The 13312-nt window shown below is 45.9% G+C and overlaps 1 protein-coding gene across 1 annotated transcript; it reads right to left on the bottom strand.

Annotated features, from left to right (window-relative positions):
• Nucleotides 1–7841: 7841 nt before the first annotated feature.
• LOC130021990 (putative zinc finger protein 56) lies at nucleotides 7842–12770 on the bottom strand (the record flags this gene model as incomplete). Its single annotated transcript, XM_056112720.1, has 4 exons — nucleotides 7842–7892; nucleotides 8767–9008; nucleotides 9093–9206; nucleotides 12668–12770. Coding segments are annotated over 4 exons (510 nt in total), but the record flags the coding sequence as incomplete, so codon positions are not given.
• Nucleotides 12771–13312: the final 542 nt, after the last annotated feature.

Genomic DNA, 13312 nt, shown 5'->3' with positions numbered 1-13312 from the left:
TCCTTAATGACCCCATACTTAACATTTAAGCAAAGAGAAGGGCTGAAAATCTTAAATGTGGGAAAACTTGGACCGCAGAAGATATGCTGAAAAGCCATGACATGGAGCTGTGAGTGATCCCGTCCCTCTCCAGGCCCATTTCTCTAAGAATTTTCACCCTTAGGTTTGCTTCTGTGTTAAGTTTGGGGTAATTAAAGATCAAGCACGGAGGTTCAAAGGGGCAGTGGTCAGAGAGCCTTGAGGTTGCGAGTCTCTCACATGGGTGACCAGCATTCGATTCCCGCCTTCAGATCTTGTGGGATACATGGCTGAATCACCTCGGGGGTTGAGTGGGATGCTCCATCTTTGCCTCTAGACCAAGAGGGGTGCAGAGGATTGAACCTGACGTGGACAGAGCAAGGCAAAGCTGCAAGGCTCGAGCGATAGCACAGCGGGTAGGGCATTTGCCTTGCATGTGGCTGACATGGCCACCTGGGTTAGATTCCTCCACCATCTCGGAAAGCTAACAAGAGTATCTTGCCCACACGGCAAAGCCTGGCAAGCTACCCGTGATGTATTTGATATGCCAAACACAGTAATAAGTCTCACAATGTTACCCAGCTCTCCTTGAGCAAATCAATGAACAATGGGAGGACAGTGACTGTGACACTCTGAGCTAAAAGACATCTGAAGTCACTTTGTTATGTCTGTGACCAAACCATTTAGAAATATTTCCTGCTATGGGCAACTCACACCTCATCACCCTATGTTCTGAGGGTACCCAACCCTCTTCTACGAGGAAGAGACAGCATGGATACAGCAAGATACAGCTCAGAACACCCACGTTGGGGTGAGCTAATCCTTCAATAAGGGACTGAGGCTGTTTTGGTTTTATTTGATTTGTTCATGGTTTGGGGGCCACAAATCCAGCAACACGCAGAGGTTCTCCTGGCTATGCACTCAGGAAGCACTCGGGCATTATGGTGCGGCTGTATCGAGAGCCAAAGAGTGTGAGAGCTTTCTTTCACTTGGGTAACCTGGGTTCTATTCCAGTCTTTATATCTTGTGGAGTACATAACTGGTACATAACTGGACTCACTATAAACAGTGCTCCTCTCCCACAGTCCAGGGGTTTCTCCCCTGGGGCGGTTTGTGTCCATGGACTGAGCAGAACAGTCTCTGAGTAGCTTGTCCCGGGGGAGCCCTTGTTTGCAGCGTGGGCGCTCACTACCTACTGGTAACCCACAGAAGACATCCCACCTGTCTTGGCATCCTCATGGGGCTGAAGGCATAACTGCTCACTCGAGAATTTGTCACGGTGTGCATGACCAGAAGAATTCCACCTGGGCTGTTGCTACCCGAAGAAAAGCAGAGAAGGATTCCAATTACTGTGCTGTGCCTGATAGTTTTCTCGTCAAAAAAATTCTAGACCTGCAGGTTAGTTTCTAACATTTACCTGACTCGGTTGCAATTCTGACACGTGGATGGATTTTCCAGGCAACGACCTGAAGGTTCAGCAAAATGAACAAGCAAAATAGACTGACGGCAGGTCACATAGCTGTGTAATTTTTTTCCAACTCAAAGAACAGACACAGTAAGTGGAAATAACTCCCTCTGCAGAAAATTGAAGCACCGGTTTAGAGTAAAAATAAAAGGGGCCCGAGACTGGAATTGGTACTAGCTTAGTGTGGAGCTTAGTGGGATAGCTTAGTGGGATACACGTGCGAAGACAATGATGCATCCTCACATAGCTGAGACAGACCTTTGAAAATATCTCACCTGAAGCAGATTCCTCTAGAGGATCAATGAGTTTTATGTTATCTTGTTCTATTTACTTAGATGGGGAGAGGCTCACACCAGCATGCTCAGGGATTCCTGCTTCCGGGACTCTTGGGGCCGAGAGAGATAACCACGAAAAAAACCACCTTTCTTTGAACACTCTTGAACTTATTCACCAACGTGGCTTGGCACATACCTCAGGCAACCGCAAGCGAATGTCCAAGCTGGCAAAACAATGCAGAGAAGCCATCAAGGATGACCTCAAAGACAGGAGAACAGCAGTGTTGGTAGATGCGGCAGAAGCCGGGAAAAAGCATTTGTAATGCCCGCCTGTCCACCAATTACAAGACCAAGATGACTGCCCTCAGACATCCTGATGGATCTATCACATCTTCCAGAAGGGCAATGGAGAGGATTATTCATGACTTCTACTCAGATCTCTTTAATAGCCATGTCCACTTGCCCCCATACCACATTCTGCACAATTGACATATAGTTCCCAGTGTTCTTCCTTACAAAATTCAACACACCGTCTTGTTGGTAAAGAAACAAAGAGCACCTGGCCCAGACAAGATCAGACCTGAACACCTGAAGAACTTACCATCAGTACTCATCAATACACTGGCTTGGCTCTTCACATGCTACCTGTCTGAATGCAAGGTTCCATCCCAATGGAAAACCAGCAAGACTGTACTACTACACAAGAAGGGAGACATCCATTACATTGGCAACTATCGCCTAATCTGCCTATTGTCTGTCATCTGCAAATTGTTCACTCTAGTCATCCTGAATAGGATTAGCAGAACAATAGATGAAGAATAACCATGTGAACAAGCCAGGTTCCAAAAAGGATTCAGTACCGTCTATCATATCCACATGATTACTAAGCTCATTGCGGTTTCTCAGGAGTTCAAGATGCTGCTCTGACTAAAATTCATTGATTTAAAGAAGGCTTTTGATTCGGTTGAGACAGAAGCGGTCATAGAAGCCCAAGCCAATCAGGGTGTACAAATTCAATACATCAGGATCCTCCGTGAGCTCTATTACGGATTCACTACCAGGATCTCACCATTATACAAAGAAGTAATCATCCATGTCAAGAGAGGGGTTCGGCAGGGTGATACCAATTCACTAAAACTCTTCAGTGCCACCCTCAAGAACATCATGTGATGACTGGCATGGGAAGGAATGTGAGTGAAGATAGATGGTCGGCAACTACACCCCCTTCACTTTCCTGATGACATCATTCTAATAACACCAAACATCAGTCAAGCGGCACAAATGCTGACCTACTTCGACCGTGAGTGTGGAAAGGTCGGACTACAGCTAAAATCTTACAAAGACAATGTTTATGAGAAACAGCCTCATTCCTGACGCTGCAATCGCTCTCAATAGAACCACCATCTCCGAATGCAACAGTTATATATACCTAGTTTGAGAAATCAACATGATGAATGACCTGACACCTGAGTTACGCAGGAGGAAGAGAGCGGCTTGGAATGCCTTCAAGAGCGCTGAAGAAATAACTAAGAGGACAAAGAACCTCCAACTACAAGCACATCTCTTCGATTCCACTGTTCTTCCTGCATTAACATATGCCTTAGAGAACTGGGCCCTACGAAAACAGGATGAGAACGCTACTAGTGTCTCTCAAAGAGGAATCGAAAGAGCTATGCTTGGAATATCACGCATCACTCAAATGAGAGATAGAATCCAGAGTTCTGATCTCCATCGACGCTCAAGAATCAGGGATGCTGTCTAATCTGCCAAGGTATCAAAAATCAGATGGGCTGGACACGTAATGAGGTTTACAGACAACCACTGGCCTAGAACCATTACTGACTGGATTCCACGGAGCGTCAAAAGATCGCGTGGACGCCCACCTACAAGACGGTCAGACTTCTTTGTCAAGATCCTGAATGATTGGTTTAGGGCTATGCATGTTCTTAGAATGAACAGATGCCATTGGGCTACACTAGCACACAACAGGCATGCATGGAGACATTACTGGCACTCACTCGAATAAATCGATGAATAAAGGGGGATCAAGTGATCAAATGTTATATTTTTTTAGGTTTTAGAATTACTGCTTTTATGCAGCAACACGGTTGGAACTGGAAGATACCGTCTTGAGTGATGTTAGCCAGAAAAAGAGACAAAAACAGGATGATGTTCACTCATCTGTGGAATACCGAACACTGTTTGTGGCAATGTACTTTAAAGGGGCTGCTTAAATCATCCCTGATTCCAGTGTTTAGAGAGAAGCCGGACAAAGAAGAAAAGAAATCTGGGGTGGAAGAGAAACAGAAGTTTACAGGGATCAGGGTTTCATTTATGCCAGTGACATGGGTGAGGGGTGTAGCCATTTACCCAAAACACAGATGCAAGAGACCTGAAAACTAGAGATCTAAGCTGTAACCTAGTCATGTGCTTGTCCAGATGACAGGCGGGAGTAGAGTGGGGACTGGGGTGGGGAGAGAATACGGGAACACGGGTGGAGGGAAGCTGATGCAGGGATTGGTGTTCAATTATTGTATGCCTAAATACAACTACCAATAACTTTGAAAATACTGGCACTTTAATGAAAACTTTAAAAACAATACAATAAAATAAATTTCCAGATTTCAACATCCACTGAGGTTAAAGACCCTCTATTCCCAGCATTAGGCTCCGATATTTTACTTGTGATGCTGAGACCATAGATGTGGTTGTGGGGATGGAGCCGGACCCCACCTTTCAAGTCGCATGTTCGGTCCACTGAGCACTCCAATGGCATAATAGTTAGTTTCAACAAGAGAATCTTACAGCACACTTGTATGCAATACCCCCGTTCCCTAAAGAAATTGCTGTAATGCCACATCCTGAACTTGTGATTTGAGTTCTAAAATCAAACAAAATGCACAATGAGAATTAGTCAAATGTTGAATGGAATGCAGTTGAATGACCAAGCAGGTGGAGGACATCTCCATAGTTCTCACAGTCCAAGCAAGCCTACAGAAAGGGAAAATCTGCGGGAAGTGTTGCTGGGAGGAGCTCGGCAATCCCCCAAAAAGCCTTTTGGGTTTTGTTTTAATCAGACCCAGTGATGCTTGGGATACCATAGGGGATGCTGTACATTGAAGGTAGGCGGCATCTGTAAGGCGAGCAACCCTCCGTGATGCACTACTGTTCTCGTTCTAATTAACTTCACTATGGGCTCACAGTGACAATTTAACATACACACAATAAAACGTTTTTTGATGCGTACAAACGTAATGCAGGTAGGGATTTGCCTTGCATGAGGCTGACAGGGGTTGATCCTTGAACACTGCCAAAAGCAACTTACGAGAACCACCAGGAACAACTGCTGAGCATCCTCAGGACCCAAAACAAAAGAAAACTAAATTTCTTACTATACTCAAAACACCATGGCAATGATCCAAAGGCAAAGATAAACATGGTGTCAGATTGACATAGTGGGGTCCAGAAAGGGCACCCGGCCCTTTAGGTGTACAGTCAGGCTAGTTATACAGCCGGGAAAACAAGGGCCTTGAAACACATGGACTACTCGACATACCTGACAGATGAGGAAGAATGACAACAAAGTCAAGAAAGCAAAGCACAGGATCTCTCCATAATAAACAGCTCTGGTGAGAAGACACCCTTACCCCATGCCACAGCCCCACATCACATGTTCTAGGGATGAGAAGGGGACACTCAATGTCCAATGAGCAACTCAAAGATTTTGTGGACTGGAGGACTCCTGGGTTGGCCACATGCAAGGTAAGCATCCTATTTGCTCTACTATTGCTCTGGCCATTTCTAAATAAATGGGAGAAAACGGGAAAAAATGGGAGAGCACTTACAAAACTTTCAGGTTTAAGTCTCGGTCATACAATGAAACACCCGTCCCTTCACCGTGCCCATTTTCCACCACTAAAAACCCAAGTATACCGCCATTGCAAGCCTCCTCCTATCTGTGGGGCAGATAATTTCCACATTCTTCTCTCTACTTTGATTACATTCAAATAGTTTGACACGAGAACCACCATTATTATTTGGGATTTTACCCCAGCACTCAGATCTGGCGAAAACACAACAGTAGACAATTTTTTTCTATTGCTGGTTATAAATAACATATGATTTTGGAATTCTGAAATTTTAACAACTAAATCTGGAGGGATTTCTGCCAAAACCTGCTGGGTTCCGAGATTTACTCCTGAGTCTCTGGGATTATGGCCATTAAACAGCTTTATCACAAGCCAGAGAGGTGGTTCATGGGAATTACTTAGGCTCTTGTTGGGGTGGGGAGGAATTGACCGGCTCCACCCCATCCTGAGAGGCCCCACGTATCTTCGTGAGTGTGGACCCAAACCTGACTTTCCAAAGGCCTTTGGAGGATGGAGGCCACCTAACTGCCAAGGGGGAGCAGTTGGGGGGACAGCACCAATTCCCCCTGGTGTGGACTGGGGACAGTAACCTACTGCAGGGTCCAGACACATTTCTGCTAAAAGGTGCTGGTTTTCGAGATTTGTCTCTGAATCTCTGGGATCATGGCCATTACGAATCTTGATCATGAGCCACAGAGGTCAATTGTAGGTGCCAAACAACCCGGGCTTTTATTTGGGGGTGGGGGAAAAAGGGCCAGCTCCACCACCATCCTGTTAGGCCCTGCATGTCTCCTCACTGCAGTCCCAAACCTAACCATCCAGAAGCCTCAGAGATGGCGGCCACTGAACCGCCAGGCACGAAACCTATTCCCACCTGAAATACCCAGCTTTGGTAACCTTCTGAGGGGACCAGACACATTTCTGCTGAAAGCCGCTGGTTTCCGAGATTTGTTTCGGAGACTCTGGGATCATGGCCGTTAAATAGAGAGATCAAGAGCCAGAGAGTCCGTACATGGGCAGTGACTCGGGGTCTCACTGAGGTGGGGAGGAAAGTGCAGGGTCCACCCCAATCCCATGAGGCCCCGCATGTCTTATAACTGAAGGCCCAAACCTGTCTGTCCAATGGCCTCTGGAAGATGGTGGCCACCGAGCCACCAAGTGAGATCAGGCGGAGAGACACACCCTTTCCCCCTTGTGGTGGTCTGTCACCGGTAGCTCATTGCGGGAACCGGGCACACATCTCTGCAAAAAGCCACTGGGTTCCGAGATTTGTCTCTGAGTCTCTGGGATCATAGCCTTTAAGGAGTTTGATCAGGAACCAGAGAGACCTTGCCTCCAATTATATAGCTGAGCCGGAAATTGTTTGTTGGTGTGTCTTGCACATACCTAACTTTTGGCCATTTACTTTCATGGAAGACTTTGCCCAAAGTTTTTGGAGTCTGGCCAAAGGCACAGCAGCAATTTTGGAGTATCTGGAAGTCTGATGGTGCCATCAGGCTGCTGATGCAGTCGCCTTATAGGCAGATTGACCTGCTGGCGGTACCATACTCTCAGGAAGTAGAAATTCTATATATGGGAAAAAAACACCAATAGTGGGGTTGGAATCACTGTGAAGTGACTAGGATGCTTGCCTTACTGATCCAGGTCAAACCTCCCCATCCCATAGGAACCCAGCAGCACTACAGAATAATTCCTGAGATGCACAACCAGAAGTAAACCTTGAGCATCAAAGAATCCCTTCCAACTCCCCTAAATAAAAGCAGCTATTAAAATTAATCCAAAGAGGGGCTGAAGTGATATCAGAGCGGGTAGGACGTTTGACTTGCACGTGACCAACCTGGGTTCGAATCCCAGCAACAATATGGTCCCCTCAGCTTTACCAGGAGTAATTCCTGAGTGCATAATTCAGGAGAAACCCATGTGAAACGCTGAGTGTGACCCAAAAAGCAAAAAAAAAAATTATAATCTAAAGAGAAAATTTTCAGAGGCAAATACCTCTCACTTGTCCAAATACGCCCCAAAGTCCCAAACCCAGCACGGAAGCCAATGAAAATGACCAAAGGCGAAAGTGTCCCTTTCCTTTGGGTGCTGCCCATGAACATATCTGGAGTTTCGATAAGTATTATGTCCAGTCCAAAGGCTCCAAACAGGGTCCTTCATAGTCTCGAGTAGGGAGGAATGAGATGACCAAGACCCCCACTTTTTGCAGGATCCTCACACCAAGACCTGAAGTCCATGTGTCCACCGTCCAGTGCCATCTTGGATCTGGATGCGATCGTGGCTGCAGGGGCCCTCAGGATAACGCACCCTCACCCATGACTCCTGAGCCACAGAGCAGCACCCAATGCACCCCTCAAAAGATCCACATCCACTAAAACCTGGATATCCAGAACAAGTAAGAAACAAGCGTGAATGCACCATAGAAGCTGGCGTGACCTGGTGCTCATGTTTCCAAACCGGGATTTGCAGGGTGCTCAAGCATTCCAAATCCTAACACAGGAAAGACTGAAAAATGAAGGTTTACCTGTTTTTCCATTTTCAAAGTATTCAATGCTGCATCTTGATTTCTGCCATAATTCCCGCTAACCAGCCCCGCTGGGCCAAGCCAGAAGCATAGCAAACAATAATAGAGTAGTGAGCCATGACAGCTCTGAGCAGGAGGGTGTTTCTGTACCTGTTTATTCAGTCACCTTCCTCCTTATTTTCATCACCAGGACCCATTATCTACAAGTAAACACACAAGCAATTCCAAGCACAAGAATATTGGCATAGGTACAGCCCGGGTGAAAATCAGCAGGCTTCAGCAAAGGACTTCCCATATTCCTTACATATATACAGTTTCTCTCCATTGTGAATTCTCCTATGTACAGTCAATTGTGAGGATGAATTAAAGGCCTTTCCGCATTCCTTACATATATATGGTTTTTCTCCAGTGTGATTTCTCCTATGTACACAAAGGTTTGAGGCTTCAGCAAAGGACTTCCCACATTCCTTACATATATTACAGTTTCTCTCCAGTGTGAATTCTCCTATGTATACTGAGGCCTGAGGTTCGAGTAAAGGCCTTTCCACATTCCTTACATATATATGGTTTCTCTCCAGTGTGAATTCTTCTATGTACGCTAAGTACTGAGGCTACAGCAAAGGTCTTTCCACATTTCTTACATATATATGGTTTCTCTCCAGTGTGAATTCTCCTATGAACACGAAGGCTTGAGGATTCAGCAAAGGCCTTCCCACATTCCTTACATATATACGGTTTCTCTCCAGTGTGAATTCTTTTATGTACAGTAAGTCTTGAAGCTCTAGCAAAGGCCTTTCCACATTCCTTACATATATACGGTTTCTCTCCAGTGTGAACACTTCTATGTATACTGAGGCCTGAGGATCGAGTAAAGGCATTAGCACACTCCTGACATATATAAGGCTTCTCTTCACTATGAGATTTCATAGGTCTATTAAGACTAGAGGTCTGAATAAAGGCCTTCCCACATGTCTGACATTCATGAGGTTTCTCTCCTGTATGAATTCTCCTATGCATAATAAGATGTGATGATAGATCGAAGGCCTTCCCACATTCTTCAAATGCAAAAGGTTTCGCTCCTGAATTTATATTCATATGGTCATGATGAAGTAACCCTTGACTCACACTTTGTTCTCGGGGCTGACTTTTCTGGGGATTCTGTCCACTGTGGTTTTCTAAGGGAACACCACAGTGCTGAAAACATGGGGAGGCTCCCCCACATTCCTTACATGTAGATGGGTTCTGCTCACGGTGACTGTGGTTGAGGCTATGTTGCTGAGACGTACTCACTATAAACAGTGCTCCACTCCCTAATAGGTGCCCCACTGGGGAATTTTGTGTCTGTGAACTGAGAATAACACACTCCAATGAACTTTTTCCAGGAGAGGGCTTATTCAGAGCGAGGTAGCTCTCGCCATTCTGATCACCCTCAGAAGACATCCAGCCTGTCTCGGCGTCCTCATGGGGCTGAGGGCAGGATTGCTCACATGAGACATTATCATACAGTGCAGGATCAGAGACATTCCACTCGGGGTGGCAGCTTTCCTGTAGAACAACAGAGGATTCTAACTATTGACTTATTCACTGAGTCTTCCTGTCAAAAAAAACTGAGCCCTTCAGATGTGGTTTCACACATATGCACCACACAAATGCAATTACTGACATATGAATTGTCTTCCTATTGAATAACTTCATGTTGCTGTAAGTTGGATGCACAAAATTGATGGATAGAGAGTCAGTAAATTCTGACTTTCCCCCCTTTAAATTAATGAAGGAATACAACTAGAAATAATTCCGTCTATAGAAAACGGACGCATCCATTTCAAAAGAAAATGAAATACATCCACAGTGGGTTTGGTTAAAGCTCAGAGTGGAACCTCTGATGCAGGGGTGAAGACTACGCTGCATCATCACGCAGCTGAGATAGACCACGTGGCTTTTGCAAAGCTCTCACCACAAGTGATGCCTTTCAGGATCAATGAAGTTTTTTTTTTATTCTGTTTTGTAGTTTCTATTTATTGGGGGATGGGTGGGTGGAGGGGCACACCATGCAGTGTCTAGGATCAGTTCTGTGGGTCTATGCTGTCTATGAGGTGTGCTGGGTAAGCACCATCCATCCCTGTGCAAAGAAAGTATATTTCTCACTGCATCATCTCTAAGGCACACAAATTAGCTTTCTAAACAACTACCACTATCAAGCAAATCAAAACTCACAGTATTTTTATACATGGTTAATTTCAGCACCTAGTGAAGCTAAGGGTCCTCTACTCCAAGCATCAGGCTTTGGAATTCCTCCCTGCTATTTCCAGCCTTCCACCTTAACAATCACATACTTGGTCCACTCCTGCTGGCATAATAATATTTATTCTGAATTAGCGAATCTTACCAACTCACTCATACTTGCGGACCCCATTCCCAAATCAAAGTGCTGTAATGCCAAATCCTGAAACCGTGGTTTCAGTTCTGAAAGTGAACAAAACATGTAATTCAAGCTCTTGTCCAAAAATGTAGCAAAATGATGCCATGTAGTTAAGAGTACATCTCTGTGTTTCTCAAAGTCCAAAGAGTCCCACACTAAAGAAAAGATTCGATAGTGGAAAACTGTGAGGATCTTGGCAATTCTACACTAGGTATTGTTTTTGTTTTTGAGCAGACCTGGTAATGTTCGGAGAACTAGGTTATTGAACACATTATTGAACAGATCACCTTCAGGCACTGCAAGACACTCCCTGCTGTACTATCATTCAGATCCAAACTAGCTCTGTTATGGTCTTACTTATTCGAAAGCCATGGAAGCAAATTACAGGATCATTCTGTGACTCACATTCCAGGGGAATGAAGAGGAGTGTGAGTGCGGCACAGACCCAAGGATTCAGGAGACCAAGGCCCCGGTCTCAGCAGTGTGTTTCATACATGCTCAGGGCACCCATACACTGCAAAGGGCCTGAGCCAGGAAGGATCCTCAGACACTCACCCGCACAAATGTCTCTCCTCCCCGACCTCAGGGCTCCTCCTTCCAGTCAGGATATCGCCGCAGGCTTCATCCCAGAATGAACTGCCCCAACAGAGACAGAGGCATGGATAAGTGACAGAGAAAAGGTGACAGGTAAATTCCCATGTTTTCCTGATATAACTGGGAAAATATCTGAAAGACATGAACAGAATGTCCATTTCCAAAATGCCACATATTTCTAGTTATTTGTGAGTTAAGACCCAAGAAAATATCACAAATACTCTAGACCTGGCCTTGTGTATGGCCGACAGGGGGTTGTTCAGCACAATATGTTGTTGGTTTTTGTCTTGTTTGGGGTCTCACTTGGCAATGCTCAGGGGTGAATCCTGTCTCTGTATTCAGAAATCACTGCTGCTGGTGCTCTGGAATGACATAGGTTGTCGGGGATTTAACCCACGTGCGCCGCTTGGAAGAAAATCACTTTCCTCCCTGTACTGTCTTTCTAGGCCCAGCAGCACATGGAGTTTCCCGAGCCCCTCATAAACTCATCACGGATTTCAGTAAAACTAAATGCATAATAAATCTGGAAATGGCCAAGGGTGGCAAGAGACCCTTATTTTTTTAAGCTAAAAAATGTATCCAGAAAGAGAGCACAGCAGGAGTTTCTCACGGACAATCCAGTTGCGATACCAGATATCTCCTAGGGTCCCTCATGCCAACCAGGAGTGATCCCTGAGTGCAGAGTCCAGCAAACCCTAAGTCCTGCTGAAGTCTCACAAGAACCATTAGAAGTAAATCCAAGCACTGAAATAGGGCAGCGTCTAATGAGTTGAGAGACGAGATATCAAATCCCCTGTGGTGGGAGAGAGATAGTACAGCAGATAGGACAGAAGCACTGCACACACATGTGGGTTTGATCCCAGGCAGCCCATATGGTCTTGGAGCAAGGCCAGGTGTGGATCCTGAATACACAAGCAGGAATAATCCCTAATCCCTAAGGAAAAAAGAAAATGCAAAAACCGTTGAGTGACTGGTGCAAAAGTACTGGGGGTGAGGCACCAACATTTTAAGTTACCAAGAGGTTTCAGTCCATGGTACCCCATGGCCCCTGAGCACTCTTAGGAGTCATCCTTTAGCACAGAGCCAGGAGAACTGTGGACTGCACCCCCAAACAAAGGCAACAGCAAAACCAATTAAACATACAAAAGTTCGTGTAGTATACAAAGTAAATTGATTCACCAATGGATGGATCTATTTCAAGGGACCTGAGCAATAACTGGGCAGATAGGAATCTTCCCATGGACACAGTCGAAACGGGTTGATCTGAATCACCCCATAGGGTCTGGCTACCCCACAAGAGTAATTCCTCAGGACAAAGCTGAGAGTAAGCCCTGAGTATACACAGGTGAACCCTAAAAAAAAAATGAGGGAGGGAAGTGCTACTGCACACCTGTCCAATATCCCAGCGCATCACAGAGCTACTGTTGGACACACAGCTGCTGCCCAACCCCAGGGACCCCACGCGGGTCTCGTCAGACACGGTTGGCTCCACACTGCTCTCACCGACAGCCTGCAGATGCTGGTAGGTCTCCAGCATCACGTCCCTGTACAGCTTCCACTGAGAGGCCTCCAGGCATGACCATTCCTCCAGGGTGAAGTTCACAGCCACGTCATTGAAGGTCACTGCGTCCTGAGTCAGCACACGGAGAGGGTGGGAGTCATAGTATATCTTAGCCTCATTCCCACTACTCTGAGGCCAGGACCCAGGGTCCTATGTTGTCGCTGGGGCCTCTGCCCTCCGAATGAACCAGCCTCCATGCACACGCATGGCTGACGGGCCCGAGAAATCACATAAGGCAGCTGGATCTGCTAAAGTGGGAGAACGTTATACAGAAGGTTCTTGGATGTATCTGCCTTTCCTGGTAACCCCAGGGCCAATTCGAGCACCACTGTTCCAGTGAGCACTGTAGAGAAGATCACCTGAACACAGACTTGTACGATCCAAAAGACTATCCCTGGGTGTAGCAAAAAACACTGCATGCTCACCACTGCACCCCCAAAGCACATGACCACTAGGATTGAGAACTCGACAGTCCATATAGACAACTACTCAGAGCAGTGCATGGCATGCGTGCCTGTAGGAACTCAGTGATCAGGACCGCCCCAAATCCCGCTCAAAGAAGGTAGAAGTTTCTTTACCCAAACATC

The sequence above is a fragment of the Sorex fumeus genome, unplaced genomic scaffold (assembly GCF_029834395.1).
Source record: "Sorex fumeus unplaced genomic scaffold, SorFum_2.1 ptg000019l, whole genome shotgun sequence".
In the NCBI taxonomy this organism is placed as follows: Eukaryota; Metazoa; Chordata; class Mammalia; order Eulipotyphla; family Soricidae; genus Sorex; species Sorex fumeus.
This window is presented reverse-complemented; position numbering and strand designations above follow the sequence as displayed.